This window comes from Martes martes (assembly GCF_963455335.1).
Source record: "Martes martes genome assembly, chromosome: 13".
Taxonomy (NCBI): Eukaryota; Metazoa; Chordata; class Mammalia; order Carnivora; family Mustelidae; genus Martes; species Martes martes.
The window spans coordinates 61,604,085-61,628,477 of NC_137901.1; the positions used below are offsets into that span (position 1 = coordinate 61,604,085).

Consider the following 24,393-nt stretch of genomic DNA (forward strand, 5'->3'; position numbering starts at 1 on the left):
GATTTTAAAAATAATCTTTACACCCAACATGGGGCTTGAACTTAAAACCCCAAAATGAAGAGTCACATGATCTACAGACTAAGCCAGCCAGGCGCCCCAATAATTTACCTTTTTTTTTTTTTCTTTTAGACTTAATTATTTTAGAGCGAGAGTGAGAGAAAGAGCACGAACAGGAGGGATAGAGGAAGAGGTGGGGAGAGAGAATCTCAAGCAGACTCCCCGCTGAATTCAGAGCCTGACACTGGGGCTTGATCCCACAATTCTGAGACCATGGCCTGAGCCAAAATCGAGTTAGATGCTTAATTGACTGAACCACCCAGGCGCCCCAATAATTGAATAATTTTTAAAGATACATTATTCATTCTGAATAGTATTAGGAGTGGGAACTAGCGTCATTATTTCGAACACATACTAATATTTTCTGTCTCACTTTGTTTTTAATATTCGTGTTTTATTACAGAAATATGATTTATTTGTCTCTACTAGTTTTCAGCTAGGGTAATTGAATGTTGGCTCGTCAACCCCTCCCCTTTTATTTTTAAGGTTAGTATTATGGCATTTTTAATCTATACTTCTAAGGTAATCTATGGACTCTAGACCTAATTTCTTTTCACTTTTTTCTTTTCCTCTTTTCCTCATCATCCTCAGTAATATAGATAACTTCTAGGGTATTTTTTTCTGATGTGTCATTTATTCATATGTTTATTCATTGAATAAATATTTTAAGTTCAGCCATATTTTTCACATCATTAGTTGTATTATTTTTATAATCAGGGAAACAGGTCATTTTTTAAAAGTCTTAAGTCAGACTTAGCAAAAATTTTTTCTGTCCTCATATTTATACTATCCTTTCCTCCTTCAGCTGTTCAAGCAACTCCCTTAATGGGTGCTTTGCTATCTGCACCTGTCTTTCTGGGCCTGGTTTAATCAGTGTGGTCTATGCCTACTTCCTTCTCTGGCTTTTTTTCCTTTTCTCTTCTCAATGCCCATTCTTGGTCATTCATTTTTTTCTTTCTTGTTTGTACAGCTTAGTAACTGCTTGAATGTGATAAAGGTATCTCTGAGTAATGTTTCATGATGATCTCCCCTCTTACTAGTCTTACTGTATGGAAATAAAGAGATGTTACAGTCGTTTTTTACTTATTCCATATTTGTTAACACTATTTTTTAAAAAAGATTTATATGTTTTAGAGAGTGCCTGTGTGTGGCGCTCGTATGGGTTGGGGGAAGGGCAGAGGGAGGGAGAGAGAGAGAGAATCCTCAACCAGATCCCCCACTGAGCTTGGAGACTGATATGTGGCTCAATTCCAAGACCCTAGATTATGACCTGAGCCAAAATCAAGAGTTGACCAGTTAACCAACTGAGCTACCTGGGCACTCTGGTTATGCTGTTTTTTTTTCAGATTCATAGCAGAAAGTTAAATATAGAACATTTGTGCCTCTATTGAAATTATTTTAAGATCCTACGGACAGTGAAAGCCAGAAATATTTATACAGAATTTTTTTTTTTTTTAGATTTATTTTGTTTATTTTAAGAGAGAGAAAGCATGAGCCAGGTGGTGGGAGGCAGAGGGAGAGGGAGAAACAGCCTTTCCGCTAAGCAGGGAACTTGACACAGGGCTTGATCCCAGGACCCCAAGATCATGACCTGAGCCGAAGTTAGATGCTTAACTGACTGAGCCACGAGGTTCTCTGTGAATATTTTAGCAGTCAAAATGGTACACACATGAAATAGGAAATGTTAAACACAGAGTAATAGAGGAAGAGTAGATATACAAATCCGTATTATATCAGGTTTTAGAATTGCTGAATACTTCAGTTGTCTAAGAATACTAATATGCCTTTAACTGATACTTGAATCATTTGACTATTGATGTATGGGGTCCTACTGATACTATTCATTGGTTATCAATGTGATTTGGTAGATTGGGATGAAAGATTTCATTTTTTTGGAGTGTTTTAAGAATTTTCATCACAGTAAAATTAAGAGGTATGTATAGTTTTTGGACTAGTTCTTGTAGTGGTTTTGGTGGTAAGCCTGACATCTTTTATAAAAGTCAGGCACTCTTATTATTCCCTAATTATTTTGAATTAGTTAGGTATATTATAAGCTAAATGTTTAGTTTTTAGAAAGAGAAAACTACAAAAATTATGAGTAATTTTTTTTCATATGAACAAGTATTGAACTTTCTTGTATTAATTAGAATTTAAAATGTCTGCTATTCAATGTTTAGTCAAATTCTAAAAATAACCTTCACAAACCTATATGAACTTTCTAAAATATCAGACATATATTCTGATATAAATGAAATGTTCACCAGAAGTTATGAATTAACTACATAAAAGAACATGTAATAGTTTATAATAATGTCAGGCACGTGTTAATAGGTATTAGGTGTAACAGTTCATGCTGTAGTAAAAATGGAGAAATGATTATTATGACATTTTTCTCTTTTAGGGGAATTTTTAGAAAAGGTACGACAGAAAAAAAAACGTGATATCACTGTTTTGGACCTGGGATGTGGTAAAGGTGGAGATTTGCTCAAGTGGAAAAAGGGAAGAATTAACAAACTAGTTTGTACAGGTAAGATAAATAATGACATGGGAAAGAATAACTTGTGATCCATCAGGTAATTGGAAAATAAACAGAATCTCAGTATCACATGACACTAAAATATCTTAGAAGAAGATATCTGTGGCTGTGTTTGAGATGGGTGTTTTTTCAAATGAGTTTTGAGGTTTTACTGATGGTGTTACATAATATAGTTAATGAGCCTGGGATAACTTGTCCTTCCTAAAAGGAGGGAAGTAATCAAAGATGGAGTCGTGTCTAAAGCACAAACTTGAAACTTCCACTGGCAAAGATAGGACAGTTTCATCATCAAAAAGAATAGTGATTTCAGTGGATTGAAACACATCAAATAAAAGAAAAAAAACCTGTTGTTCACCCTTGGAGGATGCTAGGAAATTTATTCATCGTTCTTCAATTCATAAATTAACGATTGGGGTATCTTCCTTACCCTGTGTGAACTGTATTTCAAGATGACCAAATGGTTGAAAAGGGAAATTCCACTCTATTAAGAAATCAGAATGAATAAGTGCAGAGTAGCACTGATGAAAATCACTATTTTCCATCCTTTATGAAATGATAGATCTAAGCAATAATCATAAAAAGTTGCTAAAGCAACTTAGGTGAGAAAGGTTGATGGAATTTAGTAGCTGAATGAATCAAGCACCTGAACCCATTAGTCAGCCTAACACTAAAGTGGGACAAGCAGATATTCTTCCAGTGAGGTGAAGTACATAGCACCACCTGTGAAGTTACCTAAATTAGCACTTCTCAACTTTTTTGGTTTTATAAACAGTATATACCCTTATTTTTAAGATTGGGGACCACTGGGGCACCTGGGTGGCTCAGATGGTTAAGCATCTGCCTTTGGCCCAGGTCATGATCTCAGGGTTCTGGGATCGAGCCTTGTATTGGGCTCCCTGGTCAGCGGGAAGCCTCCTTCCCCCTCGTTCTCTGCCTGCCTCTGCCTGCTTGTGATCTCTCTCTCTCTATCAAATAAATAAATAAAATCTTTAAAAAAAAAAAAGATTGAGGACCACAGAAAGGTACTGTATATGTGGCTATAGCTATTGATTATAGAAATTAAAATTGAGAATTAAAATAGTATTTTTATTCATTAAAACATAAAGTTTAGTGAGAAGATTGGCACTTTAAATATTTTTCCAAATACTTTTAGAGTCTGGAATAATAGGAGACAACTGGGTTTTCATACCTGTTTCTGCATTCACTGTGTTGAGATGTATTATTTGAAAAGTAGTTGTAAGATGAAGGGCTACTTTAACATTCCTTTCAGATAATTGAGTATATTCATCTTTCATACTGTATCCAAACTCCACAGGTGGTAGTTCCTTAAAGATAGTTATAATGTAGCATCTGAATCTGTGTCAATGAAATATTTGTATTCTGTTATACTTAAATCCATTGGTCTGTCTTGTGCTTTGAATGGATTATCTGCCCTGCAAGATTTTGTGATATTTGGAAAATAATGTTCACTAAAGTTATGCAGATCTTCTAAATGTTGACATCTAGAAATCACATTTTTTTAATGTTACCACCAATCAGAAAAGTTTTAAGTATTGGTAAGACGCCCAGCCCATGGTGGTAGACACAAGTGTTTCAAGTTGTAATTCTCACTTGAAATCTCAGGTTTTATCATTGGTAACAAATACTGTCCTTTATTTTGCTTGAAGAAAGAGGCTCACTTGATTCATTTTCAAGAAAATGTCTGCCAGATTATAAAGTCTAAGTAACCAGTTTGTCTGTCAATGCTGCTTTCAAGTGAAAACACTTGACTGTGGAAAAAAAAAACACAATGAGATACCACCTCACACCAGTCAGAATGGCTAAAATTAACAAGTCAGGAAATGACAGATGCTGGCGAGGATGCAGAGAAAGGGGAACCCTCCTACACTGTTGGTAGGAATGCAAGCTGGTGCAACCACTCTGGAAAACAGCATGGAGGTTCCTCAAAAAGTTGAAAATAGAGCTACCTTATGACCCAGGAATCACACTACTGGGTATTTACCCTAAAGATAAAAACGTAGTGATCCGAAGGGGCACGTGTACCCGAACGTTTATAGCAACAATGTCCACAATAGCCAAACTATGCAAAGAACCTAGATGTCCATCAACAGATGAATGGATAAAGAAGATGTGGTATATATCTACAATGGAATATTATGCAGCCATCAAAAGAAATGAAATCTTGCCATTTGCAACAACATGGATGGAACTAGAGAGTATTGTGCTTAGCGAAATAAGTCAGACAGAGAAAGACAACTATCATATGATCTCCCTGATATGAGGAAGTTGAGATGCCACGTAGGGGGTTTGGGGGGTAGGAAAAGAATAAGTGAAACAAGATGGGATCAGGAGGGAGACAAACCATAAGAGACTCTTAGTCTCACAAAACAAACTGAGGGTTGCTGGGGGGAGGTGGGTAGGGAGAGGGTGGTGGGGTTATGGACACTGGGGAAGGTATGTGCTATGGTGAGTGCTGTGAAGTGTGTAAACCTGACGATTCACAGACCTGTACCCCTGTGGCTAATAATACATTATATGTTAATAAAAAAATAAAAAATTATATAAAGAAAAAAAAAGTCGCCAGTACAGCTCACAACACAGTCATACCAGTCCTGTTCAGACTTCACTAGGGAGCACAGATGTTCTGTTACTTTCCATTTCATTACACAGAATATTGAAAAAGAGCCAAGATTTAATCAAATCAACTTTTACTGCTTTATCAAGAACATTTTAAAGTGAAATTGGTTTTTTCCCCCATGCTAGTTTATAGTGGTGAAGAAGATATCAAGTATTACCTTATCATTTGGTGCACTACTAGCTTGTATTCATGATAAGGTGCCAGCTTTACTTTCCAGTGCTTTTGCATCATCATTGCAAATCCCAACACAGGAAAAAGCAAGTAACTTTTTATTTAGAAAAAATAAACTTGATATTTTCAAAGCTGGGCCTTGATATTTTCAAAGTTGGGCATATAGTTTACATTTTATAATTCAAATTAGAGTCTAAACTTTCTGCATTTAACTTGGAATAAGCATTTAAAAATCATGGTAGAACTTTTCTGTTATCACTACCTATTGAGAAAGTTTTTTATCTTTTTAAAAAATAATAAGGCATTTACATTGGAAGAGATACTTTTTGTTTTAAAGGAAATAGAACCTTTTTTGCTCTTACTAAGGATAGATTCCATGCTAAATGTCTAGATTTGAACCATCCTTGCATTTACATCCTATCTCTGTGGGCCTTTGTTGCCAGTTACTAACGCCTGTCCTGCTTCCAGATATCGCTGATGTTTCTGTCAAACAGTGTCAGCAGCGGTATGAGGACATGAAAAATCGTTGTCGTGATAACGAGTATATTTTCAGTGCAGAATTTGTAACTGCTGATTGTTCAAAGGTACAGAATTTTTTTCAGTTTGTCAATTTATGTTTAATATTTTTAGTTTGGCTGAGTGATGTGTTTAAAAAGCAGTTAGTTCTTTTAGAATGTACTTTGAAACACTACAAGTCTCATGCCATGTATTTTCAGTTTCAGCTAGAAATTCTATTAATGATAAATTTCCTTAGATGACCCACTGAGTACTTCCGGGGGTTTTTTACTTTAATAATCTGAAGTTTAGAAATCATTTGTTGCTTTTCTATTCAGACAAGATTTATTTTCCAGTATTTTAAAATAGAACTGAACATACATTTTGTTTACCTTGTAATTTATTAGGGTAGTTTCCCAGTATATCAGAATTTGATGTTTTGCACTTTCCACTTGTTTCTGATTTTCTTAACTATTATTAAGTTTAAGAACTACAGAGGCGTTATGAAAGTGAGAAGGAAAAATGGTAGTATACTGCTAGAATATTGGAAACCTTTAAAAATACTGGCACTTTTAAAAAGTATCCCAAAGGCCAGCTTTGTGTGTGTTTGGTTTTTTTTAATCACAGTTATTGTTTGATATTTTACTTTAGCCTTGAAGTAAAGCCAAATAAAAGCATCAACTCTTTTAAATGTCATATTTGGTTGATAGATTTTGAAACATGATTTCATCCTTAGTTTTTAAATTACCTTGAAAATGGGAATCAAATTCTGTTGAACCAGAAGGAAAAGATCATTTCATTGTGGACCTCATTATACATAATGAGAGAAAGAATAGGTGGTCGGGAGGACAAATCTACTTTATTTTAAGGACCCTAATTCTAGAAATTAATTAGCAAAAAAGTTTTTATATTACAGTTAACTTCAAAATCTTGACCCATTTTAATTTTTAATTTTGTTTCAGGAACTTTTGATTAACAAATTTCGTGACCCAGAAATGTGCTTTGACATCTGCAGTTGTCAGTTTGTCTGTCATTATTCATTTGAATCCTATGAGCAGGCTGACATGATGCTCAGAAATGCTTGTGAGAGACTGAGCCCTGGAGGTTATTTTATTGGTACTACTCCCAATAGCTTTGAACTGATGTAAGTGCTTTTGATATATTGTTGTTTATAAGATACTCACAATTAGGCTTATTGTAAAGTAGCAAATGTTTATCAGAAATAGAGTTCATAAAACATGCCATGTTGATCTTATAAGGGCTGAATACTTTGATAATGTATTTGAGTAGATACTCAACATTTAAGGTCAAAAGGTAGATTTACAGATGAATCTTTAAAACATCTTTATGGGTAAATTGGAGACCTATGCTATACCCAGCCAGAGGTTGTAGTGCTACACAAACTCCAGATCAGATACTCAAAGACTTAGCTAGTAGTCATGGTAGTGAAGTGAAGCCTGTTTCCAGCCTAATTTTATTAGTGAGCATGTGAATGATCTGTTAATGTATTGCTTCTTAAAAGTAGTTCAAATCCAGTTAAAAAGCTGATCAGGTATCTTTTTAAAATTGCATCTTGTAGTTTTTTCACATGCATAATCTGATCAGAATAAGTCTGAGCTAATAACAGCTTTAATCTTTTTATTTTGGTTTGGGGATAACCTTTAATAGAAGACGCCTTGAAGCTTCAGAAACAGAATCATTTGGGAATGAGATATATACTGTGAAGTTTCAGAAGAAAGGAGATTATCCTTTATTTGGCTGCAAATATGACTTCAACTTGGAAGGTGTTGTGGATGTCCCTGAATTCTTGGTCTATTTTCCATTGCTAAATGAGTAAGAATGTCATTAATCTGTTACTCTTCTCTTTTTGCCTTAAGAGAAAGAAAGAAAAAAAATTAGTATTTCTGTTCATTCCTTATTTTAAATGGAACCCAAAGAAAAAGTATAGCCTTGTAAAAAGAGAAAAACTAATCTCAAGTTCAGGTTTATGCCATAGCTTCTTATACCTTGCTTATTTAATTTTCTTTTATGCATGGAATTACTTTATCCTATAGATAAGAAAGGGAGACTTTGTTGTTGCCTTCATCTTGTGGCAGAAAATACCTGACATTGAAAATAGTGAAAGATATTTTTTTAAACTGTTAGTAACTTTGTAATATAAATGAGTCTTCATAAAGCAAAGCTCCTCCTTTGATGAGGATAGGTATTGAAAGTTGTTTTACATTTCACTATAGCTTTGAACTTGCATACGTTACATAGGCAGTGTTGATAATAAGATCCTGATTCAAGAATGTATTCCACTCATGCACCTGGTTCTAGGTGTCCTCTAGCCGCTCACCTGCCTTTAAAATGAAAGTTTTTTTAAATGCTAGGAAGCACTAGCAATTTTTGTACTTAATTTGCTTAATGGTGATACACATGTATAGTCACAAGTCATCACTATAATATAAATTTTTTAAAGATTATTTACTAAAAGAGTTACACATTCAGTGAGACAGGATCTGAAAATGCATAGGATTTTGAGATGTTCTTTTGCAGTTTTATTAAACTGAACAAAAACATAGTTAGCTTTTATATGGCAAACCTATTCAAATTGGACAAATTGAGTCTTAGTTCTTTGTAATTTTGCTATTTCTAAGGTGTACAACTTGATTTTATTTCTGAAGGCTTATTTTGGAGACTTATGGTAGAAAGTGAACTGCCTAGAATAAAAGAGACTCTTAACTTACATTGTCTTTCCAAGAAGGGTTAATTCAAATTATGGGGAGCACTGTCTTACATGTGCCTCTTACATCCATATCCCAGTGGCTCTCACACATACTCTTTTTCATTGTCCTTTCCCCATTGTCCTTTCACCTCATAAGCCTTCTCGTTGACCGTTTAAGAGTTATTTTCCCTTCATCTCCTCCTTTACCTTCTACCTGAGATCATCCTCCAGACTCCTTATGTTGTCAACAAATACAGATACTATAAACTCTGGCAAATGCAGTAGGAAAAAAACAGTATAACAGGGAGACCTCGTGTAATTGAGTATTTAAGGAATCCACCTGTGAAGAAGGGATGTTTAAGTCAACATCTAAAGGATCAAAAGAAGTTTGCCAGTTGAAGACTAAAAGGGAGAATGTTCCAGGTATAGGGACAATATATGTGAATGAGCTGAAGGAAAACCATTGTGTGGGTTGTAAGGAATCAGGGCCCAAGTGGCTCAAGATGAGGCAGCATCGTTATTATTATTATTTTTTAAATAATGTGCCCAGTGTGGGGCTTGAACTCATGACCCTGAGATCAAGAGTCACATACTGTGTAGTTGTATGGACTGAGCCAGCCATGTACCCCAAGGAACCATTTCTTATAGATGAGTGCATTAGAGGCCATGCAAAAGGCTTCTGAATTATATTCTATCAAGTGGGCTAGAAAGCCACTGCAGGGCATAGATGAGGGAAGTGATATGTATGTATTTTTTTGAAAGCTCAGTCTGACTGTAGTTGGAAAATTCATTGAGGGAGAATAAGAATGAAAGCAGAGAAACAAGCAAAGTAGTATAGCTGAGTGGTGGTGATAGTTAAAGCAAGATGGTGGCCAACGAAGTGTTAAGAACTACTTGAAGAATATTTTATAGGTAAACAGAGGATGTAGTGGTGTGTGGAACATTGGAAAGAGGATGGTGGCATGGAGAACTCTGAGGTTTCTGGCATGAATCATTAGATAGATTTACTGAAGTAGCAAAGATTGGCAGAACAGTCTAGTGGGGTTCAGCCTTGATTTGGAAAGTTGGAGAATACCTGTGATGCATCCTGGTGGAGATTTCTAGGAAGCAGTGGAATAAATGAGAATGACAAGAGAGAGCTGAGCTACAGATGGCTGTTGGCATGCTGTATGAAGTCAGGAAAGGGAAAATGAATAATGCTCTGGGCCAAACTTCAGAACATTAGAAGTTAGGTAAAAGAAATTGTAAAACAAACTGTGCAGAAGCAGCCCAAGATGTGGTTTAAAAATTAATAGTGTATCTTGTCAGAGAATCCAAGAGATGAAAGAGACTATTTTAAGAAGGAATGGTAGCTGTTCTTAATGCCACTGTGAGGGATCAAGTTAAATAAAATGGAATTAATAGAAAAGTGTTCCTTATAGATGTTCATCCCCATCTCATAGCTTTCATTTTATTTCCTGATCCATTTGTTACAGTAATAGAGTTTCCTGTGACCCACTGAGATTTAGGATGCATGTTATCTTATAGATGTAATTATTGGCATGTTACTCTTCATTCATTTTGTATTCTCCTATTGTGAATTTATAACAGTTTTTTGATGATCCCCGGACATTGTCACTGTTATGTGAAAGTAAACTATAGAGGAATTATAAATATTTTGGAAACGTTTTCATTAAGTAATCTGTTTTGGACAGAATGGCAAAGAAGTACAATATGAAACTAGTCTACAAAAAAACATTTCTGGAGTTCTATGAAGAAAAGATTAAGAACAATGAAAATAAAATGCTGTTAAAACGAATGCAGGCCCTAGAGGTAGGTGTTTAGAAAAGGTATAAACATTCCAGATCTTGGTAAACTTGTTTGACTGTTTCTGGGATTCCTTTCAAGGCCATATAGATGCTCAATATTTATATAAGTCGTGGATTATTTTGTATCACTATAGACTCTTCAGCACCTAGGACAGAGCTCATTACAGAAACTTTCCTTGGTGGGTACTCAGGAAATACTTGAATGAATGAATGAGTGAGTGAGTGGTGCTATCATCAAATTCTATTTTCTGGATAGTATTGCTTTTAAATAGGATTTCTTAACCTCAGGGCTGTTGGCATTTTAGACTTTAATTTCTTTGTTGTTAGGCGCTATTCTATTCACACTAGGACATTCAACATCATCTCTGGCATCTGTGCACTAGATTTTAGTAGCACCCCTGCCCCCTGTTGTGACACCCAAAAATGACTCCAGACATTACCAAATGTCCCCAGGGGTGTATTATTGCACTACTTCTTCACAGTATTGCCCTTTCGTTAACATTAGTAATTTAAAAATCTTCCTGGCCAGGGTCTAAGTTGAGCTCATACCATGCCTAATTTTGTTCTTTGCTGACTCTCTAGCAAAATTCTGGTCTTTTAGACTATATTGTTGCTGGGACCTGCTTCTGGACCCCTTTGTGCTTTCCCTAATTGCAGCAATGACAGTTTCTATACAAGTTTTAAATATAGTGGATAGCCATGGATTAGTTTTCCTTATGCCCTTTTTCAGTATTTAATTAGGTCTAAAATGGTGAGTGAACATTTTTATTCTTTTTTTTTTTTTAGATTTTTTAAAATTTTTATTTATTTGACAGATCACAAGTAGGCAGAGAGGCAGGCAGAGAGAGGGGGGAAGCAGGCTCCCCACTGAGCAGAGAGCCCGACATGGGGCTCAATTCCAGGACCCTGAGATCATGACCTGAGTCGAAGGCAGAGGCTTAACCCACTGAGCCACCCAGGCACCCCAACATTTTTATTCTTGATCAACAGGATCATATTAATCAACTGATCATTGAACTTCTTCAGAGAGTTCATTCAACTTAGAATTTTTTTTAAGTACTTTAAGCTAATTACCCCACAAAGTAGGCAAAACAGTGACCGTCCATATTTTAAAATGGGCAGTCTGCGGCCCAGAGAGGATATGTGACTTGTTCAAGGTCACAAAACTATTAACCTTCATACTTTCTTTAGTTTTTATAGGTGATTTTTAAACAAAAGCCTCCTGCTGTAGTTGCATCCATACAACTTTCCCAATTTGGAGTGGAAGCATCCTTTTTAAATCCTAATTATCTTTTGAAACCATTAAACCACTAAAATGTTACATTCGTCATTGATTTTATTTCCTATATTTTAGAATTAAGAATATTTGTATTTACTTTATGTTGGCAGGAGAAGCTTGTTTTTATTTTGAGGGAGAATAGAAAACTAGAAAAAGTGTGTGTATACAAATCACCACACACACACACACACACACACGCCTGTAGGTTGTCATCTTTCCTGGTGCTTTGCATGTACAAAAACATGTACTTAAACAGCAAACAGCCAAATTTAGTATCTGAGCTTATTATAGGATGCATATAAAGAAAGAGGAAAAGGAAGATAGCAAAGTAGACATTTCCAGATCATTTTCTTCAAAACTGATCAGGAAGATCTGGGTTTAAACTGAGTCCTTGCCAGCTGGTTTGCTGCAAAAAGACAAAGTAATTAAAAAGAATATGTAAGCTTTGTAGAATAGATGGTTGTTAAAAATATTAAGTATTCTATATAGTTCATTCTGTTTTGATTTACATATATTACAGAGCAGTTCACTTCATAGTATAAGGGGATGCTACTTGAAATGGATTAAAAATAATGCTTGAGCCAAGCGCCTGGGTGGCTCAGTCATTAAGCATCTGCCTTTGGCTCAGGTCATAATTCCAGGGTCCTGGGATTGAGTCCTGCATCAGGTTCTCGCTCAGCGGGAAGCCTGCCTCCCTCTCCCACTCCCCCTGCCTGTATTCCCTCTCTTGTTATCTCTCTCTGTCAAATAAATGAATAAGATATTTTAAAAAAATAAATAATGCTTGAGGTAATTTGAATAAACATCTGACCAACTTAGCCTTAACAACAAAGCAGTGAGCGTGTGTGTGTGTGTGTGTGTGTGAGAGAGAGAGAGAGAAATATGGAGACTGCCCATAATTTGGAGGCTGGGTTATTTTCCTTATCTTCTTGAACTCACACTGTTCTCTGTTGACTCAAGTTGTTTATCTGTATTTTGTTTTTTTAAGTTTTCATTTTAATCACCAAGTGCTCATCAGGACAAGTGCACTCCTTAATCCCTGCCCATTGTTTCACCCATCCCGCCCATCCATTTGTTTTCTATAATTAAAAGTCCATTTCTTGTTTTAGTTCTTCCTTAGTGATTTGGATCCCTTTTATTTCTTTTTGTTGTCTGATTGCTGTGGCTAGGATTTATAGTACTATGCTGAATAAAAATGGTCAGAGTGAACATACTTGTCTTGTTTCTGACCTCTTAGGGCAAAGGCTTTCAGTTTTTCCCCATTAAGGATGATGCTGGCTTTGGGTTTTCATATATGACCTTTATTCTGTTGAAGTAGGTTCCCTCTAAACGTACTTTGTTGAGGGTTTTTAGCATGAGTGGATGTTGTACTTTGTCAGATGAGTTTTCTGCATCTATTGAAATGATCATGGTTCTTATCATTTCACTTACTGATGTAATGTATCATAACTGATTCATGTATATTGAACCATCCTTACACCCCAGGAGTAAATCCCACTTGATCCTGGTGAATGATTTTTTTAAAATTTATTATTGAACCCGGTTTGCTAGTGTTTTGTTGAGGATTTTTGCATCTATGTTCATCAGAGGTATTGGCCTGTAGTTCTTTTTGTGTGTGTGGTGTCTATCTGGGTTTTGTATCAGGGCAATGCTGGCCTCATAGAATGAATTTGAAAGTTTTCCTTTTCTATTTTTTAGAATAGTTTGAGAAGAATAGATATTAACTCTTTTTAAAATGTTTAATAGAATTTGCATGGAAGCCATCTGTCCTGGACTTTTGTTTGTTGGGAGTTTTTTGATGACTGATTCAATTTCTTTGCAGGTTCAAATTTTCTATTTCTTCCTTTTTCAGTTTTGGTAGGGTTATAGGTTTCTAGGAATTATCTATTTCTTCTTAGTTGTCCAATTTGTTGGCATATATTTTTTCATAATGTTCTCTTATAATTATATTTCTATGGTGTTTGTTGTTACTTTGCCTTCCTCATTTGTGATTCTGTTTATTTGGGTCCTTTTTCTTCTTGATGAGTCTGGCTGGAGGTTTATCAATTTTACTGATTTTTTTCAAAGAACCAGCTCCTAGGTTCATTGCTTTTTGTTTAGCTGTTTTTTTAGTTTCTACATCATTTATTTCTGCTCTGATCTTTATTATTTCCATCCTCCTACTGATTTTAGGTTTTGTTTGTTGTTCTTTATCTAGATCCCCTAGGCATAAGGTTAGGTTGTTTATTTGAGAGTTTTCTTACTTCTTGAGGTAGGCCTGTATTGCTATAAGCATCCCTCTTAGAACCGCTTTTGCTGCATCCCAAAGGTTTTGGACTGTTGTTTGTTTTCATTTGTTTCCATTTACTTTTTTTATTTCTTCTATTTCCTGGTTGACCTATTCATTGTTTAGTAGCATGTTATTTAACTTCCCTTCATTTGTGGTCTTTGCACATTTTTTCTTGTGGACTTCTAGTTTCATAGCATTCTGGTCAGAAAAGATGCATGGTATGACTTTGATCTTTTTTAAATTTCTTGAGGCTTGTTCTGTGGCCTAATGTGCAGTCTGTTCTGGAGAATGTTCCATGTATACTTGAAAAGAATGTGTATTCTGCTGCTTTAGGATAGAATGTTCTGAATATACCTGTTAAATCCAACTGGTAGGCTGTGTTATTCAAAGCCATTGTTTCCTTGCTGATTTTGTTTAAATGATCTGTGCATTGATATGAGTGGGCAGTTAAAGTAACCTACTATTATTGTATTTTTATCAGTGTGTTCCTTTATGTTTGTTATTAATTGTTTTATGTATTTGGGTGCTTCCATGTTGGGGGCGTAAATATTTACAATTGTCATAACTTCTTTGGGGATTATCCCCTTTATTATTATCTACTGCCCCTCTTGGTCTCTTATTATAGTCTTTGTTTTGAAATATATTGCACATTGGGGAGGGTATGTGCTATGGTGAGCACTGTGAATGGTGTTGGACTGATGAATCACAGACCTGTACCCCTAAAACAAATAATACATTATATGTTAATTTAAAAAAAATAAAATTTATTTTTTGCAATGTAAGTACTGCTACTACCCTATCTTTTGACATCCACTGGTATGATAAATGTTTCTCCATCCCCTCACTTTATTTTTTTTTTTTTAAAGATCTATTTATTTATTTTACTGTGTGTGAGAGAGAGAGAGGGAATGGGAAGCAGCAAAGGGCAGAAGGAGAGGGAGACAGAATGCCAAGCAGACTCCATGCTGAGTGTAGAGCCTGATATGGGGCTTAATCCCAGTACCCCAAGATCTTGACCTGAGCCAAAACCGAGAGTCAGACACTCAATAGACTCTGCCACCCAGGCACCCTTCCATCCCCTCACTTTCAATCTGTAGGTGTTCTTAGGACTAAAATGAATCTCTTGTATGCAGCATATAGATGGGTCTTGTTTTTTATCCATTCTGTTACCCCGTGTCTTTTGATTGGTATGTTTAGTCCATTTCCATTCAAAGTAATTATTGATGGATATGTATTTGTTGCCATTTTTTTATCTGTTTTGTGGTTGTTTCTGGAGATTTTCCCTGATCCTTCCTTCTCTTTCTTTCATAGTTGCAGGTTTTCTTTAGTGATATATTTGGATTTCTTTCTTTTTATTCCTTGCATATTAGTGGTTTTGACGTGTGGTTACCATTAGGTGTGTATATAGCATCTTCTGCATATAGCAGTCTATATTAATTTGATAGTTGTTTAAGTTTGAACCCATTCTTTACTCTTCCCTGGTTTTAGGTATATGATGTCCAGTTTCATATCCTTTTATTTTGAGAGTTCCTTGACTGAGTTTTTACAGAAACATTCGTATTTACTGCTTCTGTGTTTCCTACTTTCATACTGTCATTTTTCGTCTTTCTTTTCCACTTGAAGAATCCCCTTTAATATTTCTTGTAGGTCTGGTTTAGTGGTCACAGACTCCTTTAGTTTTGTTTGTCTGGGAAACTCTTTAATCTCTCCTTCTGTTCTGAGTGGTAGCTTTGCTGGATAGAGTATTCTTGGCTACTGATTTTTCCCGTTCAGTATTTTTCAGTATGTCATTCCACTCCCTTTTGGCTTCAAGAGTTTCTATGGAAAAATCTCCTGCTAACTTTATGGGTTTTCCCCTCTAAGTTAATGACTTCTTTTGTCTTGCTGCTTTTAATATTTTTCCTTCATTACTGTATTGCAAATATAATTATAGCATGCCTTGGTGTGGATCTGCTTTTCTTGATTTTGATGGGGGTTCTCTGTGCTTCTGGATCTGCACATCTGCTTCCTTCCCCAGAGTAGGGAACTTTTCAGCTGTTAATTTCTTCAAATAAATTATCTGCCCCTTTTCCTCTCCTTCTAGGACACCTATAAAATGAATGTTACTATGTTTGATGGGGTCACTGAGTTCCCTAAGTTTATTTTTGTTCTATTTATTTTTTTTCTCTCTTTTGTTCAGCTTGATTATTTTCTTCCACTACTGTGTTTCTGGGTTATTAACTTGTTCCTCTGCTTCTTTCAGCCTGCTATTCATTCCATTAAGCATGTTTCTCATTTTGTTTTTTAATCCCTTTATCTCTGCTATTCCTTATATGTGTTAATGGTCTCACTGATGTCCTCTATTCTTTTCTCAAGTCAAGTGAGTATTCTTATGATCATTACTTTAAATTCTCCATCAGGCTTGTGCTTATATCTGTTTCACTTAGATCTCCAGCCACGGCCTTGTCCTATTCTTTCATTTGGGACAAATTTCTCTGTCTTCTTATTTTGTCTGTGTCTCTTTGTGTTTGGAAAGTTAGCTACATCTCCTGTTCTTGAGGATAATGGCTTTAGGAAGAGAGGTTCTCTGGTACTCTGCCGTGTAGTGCCCCTTGGTCCCCAGGGCCTGGTGTGTGCAGGAGTGTCTTAAGTGTGTGTTTTGTGTGCTCTGCTGTTGTGTCCTGGTCTCTCTGTCCTTTAGGCTAGTCATCTGCAGAGGCTGTCTTTGCCTGTTGTGAGCACTATTTGTTCCCTGGCTTGAATGTGTGTTTTATCAAGATGTGCTCTGGTCTGCTTGTGAGATAGGACTTCTTGCTCTGCTGCTGGAACTGAGGCCCTGCAAAACACCTAGGTAGGGAGGTGTGTGGATACGGGTTTGGGCCCGTTTTCTATGGAAGGGGGCCCACCACAGTGGGACTGAGGCAAGGGTTCTTGGGAAGGGCCGTTCCACCAGAGTGTAGGCAGGCTCGGATTGTCTTAAGCAGTTTAGGTAGTGAGTGTTCACAAGCCCTGGTTCCTGCAGGTGGTTGGTGTTTATGCTGAGGGACCATGAGGGGAAATGATGCCAGCCAGTTCCTTTATTCTTGGAGGAGTCTCTGATCATTGTCTCTCTGGGACATATTCTGAGATGAGCAGTTAACCTTCCCACTGTGTGCCCCATGCAGTCTTCAGATTGCTGTTTCCATGTTATATGTCTGCAGGCTGTTTCTGTGCTTTTTCTTCAACAGCAGCCCCAGTGTCTTCCTCTGAGCTCTCCCAGAGCCAAACACACCGACCAGGCTTTAAGCCTTGCTGGTTGCAAGAACTCAGGAAGTTCAGGCCCTCTTGCTTTCCAAGCCAAATGCTATGAGGATTTGTTTTCCCCATATGCTTCCCTGCGTATTGGTCTGTTTCTCATTCTCAGTGACTGCAGCTCCCTCCCCACCAGAGGGGCCACTATCTGCTTTTTCCAAACCATCTCTCTGCATTTTCTACCTTCTTCAGTGTGGTCTCTTCTCTACCTTCAGTTGTAGAGTTTGTTTTACCAGTCTTCAGACTGATTTCTGGGGTATTTAGGATGACTTGATAGTTACTTTGTTGAATTCATAGTATGAGGTGAGCCTCTGGGCCTCTTACTCCACCACCATCTTCCCCCAGGACTTTGAGTTTTTCATTTGTATTATTTATAATTTCTGTTCATGTTTCTGATGGCTAGTACATCACCATAATGTTTAAATTAATATTTAGCCTTTTCAATAATAACTTCCTTCAGCTTTGTGTCAGAACAGAAAAAGTCTTTCCCTGGGAGTCAGGGAGATGCAAGTGTTTGCTGCTAAGTGGTCCTTGGAGGTGATTAAATAAATGGTACAGTTTTGTCTAACTATAAATATTCTATGATTATCATGAAAGTTGACTGTCGATAACAGCTACTTTGTTAGGAGAGGATCCCCTTCTCCCATTTTTTTTCTGTATTTCAAAAGTATGTGTGGTCTATATTGCTAAAATAATACTTAAGGATTATTTTCTTAATTATTTTTTTCTGTGACTTACTGTTTTTACTTCTGAATTATAAGCTTCATTTAATTTCCTAACTAGGAATTTCACTTGCTTCCGTAGCCATATCCAGCAAATGAAAACTCCAAACTTGCCTCTGAGAAAATAGATGACTATGAACATGCAGCAGAGTACATGAAGAACAGTCAAGTAAGATTACCTTTGGTAAGTTTTCATGTGTAGCATGTTTTCTAGAAAATGAAAAACAAAAGCTCATGTTTTATGGAAACTTACAAAAGTATTTCATTGGTTTACAAATCAGGTACATGTCAATATATTTCCCCTTTTTTTTTTTTTTTAAATTTTTTATTTATTTTCAGCGTAACAGTATTCTTTGTTTTTTCACCACACCCAGTGCTCCATGCAATCTGTGCCCTCCCTATATTTCCCCTTTTTAGAAACAGAATAGAAAAGAAAATATGTCAGTACTGAGAATGGAGTGATAAGGCTGGGGAGAAAGTTACAAGCTTGATTGGAGAGTTTCTTTCTGTGTCATTATGTCTTAACCTAGGCACTGCTGACTCATTGTGTTCCATAGATAAAATTCATGGGCCTATGAACTTACATGGAGAAAAATTACATCTCCATTTTCACTGACTTCTACATGGAAGTTCACACTTTCTTTAATTAAGAATGCAGTAGGACCACAATGGTATTAGATATAGCTGTGACTTCGCTATCAATAGAAATTACAGATATTTGCATAACACATATCTGGGGACATCTTAGACTATCGTTCATATTCATCACTTCTTCAAAATTGTATTAGTTACTCTGTCTTGTTAGTGTATGTGCAAAACAGCATATATATGACTATATCAACATGTTTTTTAGTATTTTGATAACTATTTTAAACATAATTTATTTCCTTTGAATGATACGGATTTTGTGATTCCTTTGTAAAAGCATGAAAAATCTTATTCCCTCCTCCTATAATGCTACTAGATGTTTCAAGATAGGCTTTTTTAAGCTAGGGTAACTGAGACAGAAGATAGAATTAGTGATCTGGAGGACAAACAGATAGAGAGAAAGGATCAGGAGGAAGCCTGGAACAAACAGCTTAGAAGCCACGAAAACAGAATCAGGGAAATAAATGATGCCATGAAACGTTCCAATGTCAGAATTATTGGAATCCCTGAAGGGGAGGAGAAAGAAAGAAGTCTAGAAGATATAGTGGAACAAGTTCTTCATGAAAATTTTCCCAGTCTTGCGAATGGAACAAGTGTTCATGTACTAGAGGCAGAACGGTCTCCCCCCAAGATTATAAATTCCAAAAAAACATCCAGGCACCTCATAGTAAAATTGAGGAATCATAATTGTAGATACAATCTCTTGAAAGCCGCTAGGACAAAGAAGCTCCTTACGTACAGAGGAAAGCCCGTCAGAATAACGTCAGACCTGTCCACAGAGACCTGGCAAGCCAGAAAGGGCTTTCAAGATATATTCAGGGCACTAAATGAGAAGAACATGCAGCCCAGAATACTTTATCCAGCAAGACTGACATTCAAAATGGATGGAGAGATAAAGAGTTTCCAAGACCGGCAAGGCTTAAAAGACTATGCAACCACCAAGCCGACACTGCAGGAAATATTAAGGGGGGTTCTATAAAAGAGGAAAAATCCTAAGAATAGCATTGAACAGAAATATAGAGACAATCGACAGAAAGAAAGACTTCAAAGATAACACAATGTCAATAAAAACGTATCTCTCAATAATCACTCTCAATGTGAATGGCCTAAATGTGCCCATAAAACGACACAGGGTTGCAGATTGGATAAAACGACAGGACCCATCCATATGTTGTCTACAAGAGACCCATTTTGAACCTAAAGATACACCCAGATTGAAAGTGAAGGGATGGAGAAGCATCTTTCATGCCAATGGGCCTCAAAAGAAGGCCGGGGTAGCGATTCTCATATCAGATAAATTAGATTTTAAACTAAAGACGGTAGTCAGAGATACAGAAGGACACTACATCATTCCTAAAGGGACTATCCACCAAGATGATCTAACAATTGTAAATATCTATGCCCCCAATATGGGAGCAGCCAATTACATAAGAAAACTATTAATCAAGATAAAGAGTCATATTGATATGAATACATTAATAGTAGGAGATCTTAACACGCCTCTCTCAGAAATAGACAGATCATCGAAGCAGAAAATCAATAAAGAAATAAGAGCATTGAATGACACATTGGACCAGATGGACCTCATAGATATATACAGAACATTCCACCCTAAAACAACAGAATACTCATTCTTCTCAAGTGCACATGGAACCTTCTCCAGAATAGACCACATACTGGGTCACAAATCAGGGCTCAACTGATAGCAAAAGACTGAGATTATTCCCTGCATATTCTCAGATCACAATGCTTTGAAACTGGAGCTCAATCACAAGGAAAAGTTCAGAAGGAACTCAAACACCTGGAAGCTAAAGACCACCTTGCTTAAGAATGCTTGGATCAACCAGGAGATCAAAGAAGAACTTAAACAATTTATGGAAACCAATGAGAATGAAGACACTTCACTCCAAAACCTATGGGATACAGCAAAGGCGGTCCTAAGGGGGAAATTCATAGCCATCCAAGCCTCCCTCAAAAAAATTGAAAAATCCAGAATACACCAGCTGTCTCTACACCTTAAAGAACTAGAGAATCAACAACAAATCAAACCAACTCCACACGTAAGAAGGGAAATAATCAAGATTAGAGCAGAGATCAATGAGGTAGAAACCAGAGATACAGTAGAACATATCAATGAAACTAGAAGCTGTTTTTTTGAAAGAATCAATAAGATCGATAAACCATTGGCCACACTAATCCAAAAGAAAAGAGAGAAAGCCCAAATTAATAAAATTATGAATGAAAAGGGAGAGATCACAACTAACACCAAGGAAGTAGAAACAATCATCAGAAGTTATTATCAACAGTTATATGCCAATAAGCTAAGCAACCTAGATGAAATGGATGCATTCCTGGAAAGCTATAAACTCCCAAAATTGAACCAGGAAGAAATTGACAACCTGAATAGACCGATATCTAATAACGAGATTGAAGCAGTGATCAAAAACCTCCCAAAAAACAAGAGCCCAGGACCTGACGGATTCCCTGGGGAATTCTATCAAACTTTCAAAGAAGAAATAATACCTATTCTCCTGAAGCTGTTTCAAAATATTGAAGCAGAAGGAAAACTTCCAGACTCTTTTTATGAATCCAGCATTACCCTGATCCCCAAACCAGGCAAAGACCCTACCAATAAGGAGAATTTCAGACCGATATCACTGATGAATATGGATGCTAAGATTCTCAACAAGATCCTAGCAAACAGGATCCAACAGCACATTAAAAAGATTATCCACCATGACCAGGTGGGATTCATCCCTGGGTTACGAGGATGGTTCAACATTCGCAAATCAATCAATGTGATAGAACAAATCAATAAGAGAAGAGAGAAGAACCACATGGTCCTCTCAATTGATGCAGAAAAAGCTTTTGACAAAATCCAGCATCCGTTCCTGATTAAAACGCTTCAAAGTATAGGGATAGAGGGAACATTCCTGAACCTCATCAAATCTATCTATGAAAAACCCACAGCAAATATCATCCTCAATGGGAAAAAGCTTGCAGCCTTCCCGTTGAGATCAGGAACACGACAAGGATGCCCACTCTCACCACTCTTGTTCAACATAGTATTAGAAGTCCTAGCAACAGCAATCAGACAACAAAGAGAAATAAAAGGTATCCAAATTGGCGAGGAAGAAGTCAAACTCTCTCTTCGCAGATGACATGAATCTTTATATGGAAAACCCGAAAGACTCCACCCCCAAACTACTAGAACTCATACAGCAATTCAGTAATGTAGCAGGATACAAAGTCAATGTCCAGAAATCAGTGGCTTTCTTATACACTAACAATGAAAATACAGAAAGGCAAATTAGAGAATCGATTCCATTTACTATAGCACCAAGAACCATAAGATACCTCGGAATAAACCTAACCAAAGAGGTTAAAGATCTGTACTCGAGGAACTACAGAACACTCCTAAAAGAAATTGAAGAAGACACAAAAAGATGGAAGACCATTCCATGCTCTTGGATCGGAAGAATAAACATCGTTAAAATGTCTATACTGCCCAGAGCAATCTATACTTTTAATGCCATTCCGATCAAAATTCCACCAGTATTTTTCAAAGAGCTGGAGCAAATAATACTAAAATTTGTATGGAATCAGAAGAGACCCCGAATTGCTAAGGAAATGTTGAAAAACAAAAATAAAACTGGCGGCATCACGTTACCTGATTTCAAGCTTTACTAACAAAGCTGTGATCACCAAGACAGCATGGTACTGGCATAAAAACAGACACATGGACCAGTGGAACAGAGTAGAGAGCCCAGATATGGACCCTCAACTCTATGGTCAATTAATCTTTGACAAAACAGGAAAAAATATCCAGTGGAAAAAAGACAGTCTCTTCAATAAATGGTGCTGGGAAAACTGGACAGCTATATGTAGAAGAATGAAACTTGACCATTCTCTTACACCGTACACAAAGATAAACTCGAAATGGATAAAAGACCTCAACGTGAGACAGGAATCCATCAGAATCCTCAAGGAGAACATAGGCAGTAACCTCTTTGATATCAGCCACAGCAACTTCTTTCAAGATATGTCTCCAAAGGCGAAGGAAACAAAGGCAAAGATGAACTTTTGGGACTTCATCAAGATCAAAAGCTTCTGCACAGCAAAAGAAACAGTCAACAAAACAAAGCGGCAACCCACGGAATGGGAGAAGATATTTGCAAATGACAGTACAGACAAAAGGTTGATATCCAGGATCTATAAAGAACTCCTCAAACTCAACACACACAAAACAGATGATCATATTAAAAAATGGGCAGAAGATATGAACAGACACTTCTCCAATGAAGACATACAAATGGCTACCAGACACATGAAAAAATGTTCATCATCACTAGCCATCAGGGAGATTCAAATCAAAACCACATTGAGATACCACCTTACACCAGTTAGAATGGCCAAAATTAGCAAGACAGGAAACAACGTGTGTTGGAGAGGATGTGGAGAAAGGGGAACCCTCTTACACTGTTGGTGGGAATGCAAACTGGTGCAGCCACTTTGGAGACCAGTGTGGAGATTCCTCAAGAAATTAAAAATAGAGCTTCCCTATGACCCTGAAATTGCACTACTGGGTATTTACCCCAAAGATACAGATGTAGTGAAAAGAAGGGCCATCTGCACCCCAATGTTTATAGCAGCAATGGCCACCGTCGCCAAACTGTGGAAAGAACCATGATGCCCTTCAACGGACGAATGGATAAGGAAGATGTGGTCCATATACACTATGGAGTATTATGCCTCCATCAGAAAGGACGAATACCCAACTTTTGTAGCAACATGGACAGGACTGGAAGAGATTATGCTGAGTGAAATAAGTCAAACAGAGAGAGTCAAGTATCTCATGGTTTCACTTATTTGTGGAGCATAACAAATAATATAGAGGACAAGGGTAGATGGAGAGGAGAAGGGAGTTGAGGGAAATTGGAAGGGGAGGTGAACCATGAGAGACTATGGACTCTGAAAAACAGCCTGAGGGTTTTGAAGGGGCGGGGGGTGGAAGGGTGGGGGAACCAGGTGGTGGGTATTGGGGAGGGCACAGATTGCATGGAGCACTGGGTGTGGCGAAAAAACAATGAATACTGTTATGCTGAAAATAAATAAAAAATTTAATTAAAAAAAAAGATAGGCTTTTTTATTTTTTCATTTTCCAAGTTAAAAATATAAGTAGATGCTTTTTCTAGTTACACACATGCACAAGTACCCTCTTTACACAAATTCACCCTTTGGTTGAGAATCAGTGGTTTAGAGAATTAGGCAGGAGGACAAAATTCAGAGGATACCATTAAAATCTCATTGATTTCTTTTACATATTTAGTTCACAATAATAGAAACGTTAAATTATGTGTATAGTTGGCGCTTGGGCAGTGTGGGGGTCATTCCCCATGAAGTCAAAAGTAAACCTATAACTTTTGACTCCAGACTTAATGACTCTAATAGCTGGCTATTAATAACTAATAGCCAACTGTTGACCAGAAGCCTTCCAGTATCATGATCAGTTAATTACTACATATTTTGTATATGTATTACATACTGTATTCTCAACAAAAATGTAAGCTAGAGAAATGTTATTAAGAAAATCAAAAGGGGGGCGCCTGGGTGGCTCAGTGGGTTTAGCCTCTGCCTTCGGCTTGGGTCACAATCCCAGGGCCTTGGGATCGAGCCCCGCATCGGGCTCTGCTCAGCGGGGAGCCTGCTTCCCTCTCTCTCTGCCTGCCTCTCTGCCTGCTTGTGATCTCTGTCTGTCAAATAAATAAATAAATAAATAAATAAAATCTTAAA

At 36.9% G+C, this 24,393-nt stretch overlaps 1 protein-coding gene across 2 annotated transcripts in view; it reads left to right on the top strand.

The window, feature by feature from the left end:
• RNMT (RNA guanine-7 methyltransferase) overlaps positions 1–24,393 on the top strand; it is a 36,011-nt gene that overhangs the window by 5,912 nt on the left and 5,706 nt on the right. For both annotated transcript variants that reach the window (XM_080821055.1, XM_080821056.1), the window contains 6 exons: positions 2,459–2,584; positions 5,871–5,986; positions 6,860–7,041; positions 7,566–7,730; positions 10,299–10,416; positions 18,035–18,136. In XM_080821055.1, coding sequence (XP_080677181.1) covers positions 2,459–2,584; positions 5,871–5,986; positions 6,860–7,041; positions 7,566–7,730; positions 10,299–10,416; positions 18,035–18,136 — 809 coding nt within the window. The remainder of the gene's footprint in view (positions 1–2,458; positions 2,585–5,870; positions 5,987–6,859; positions 7,042–7,565; positions 7,731–10,298; positions 10,417–18,034; positions 18,137–24,393) is intronic.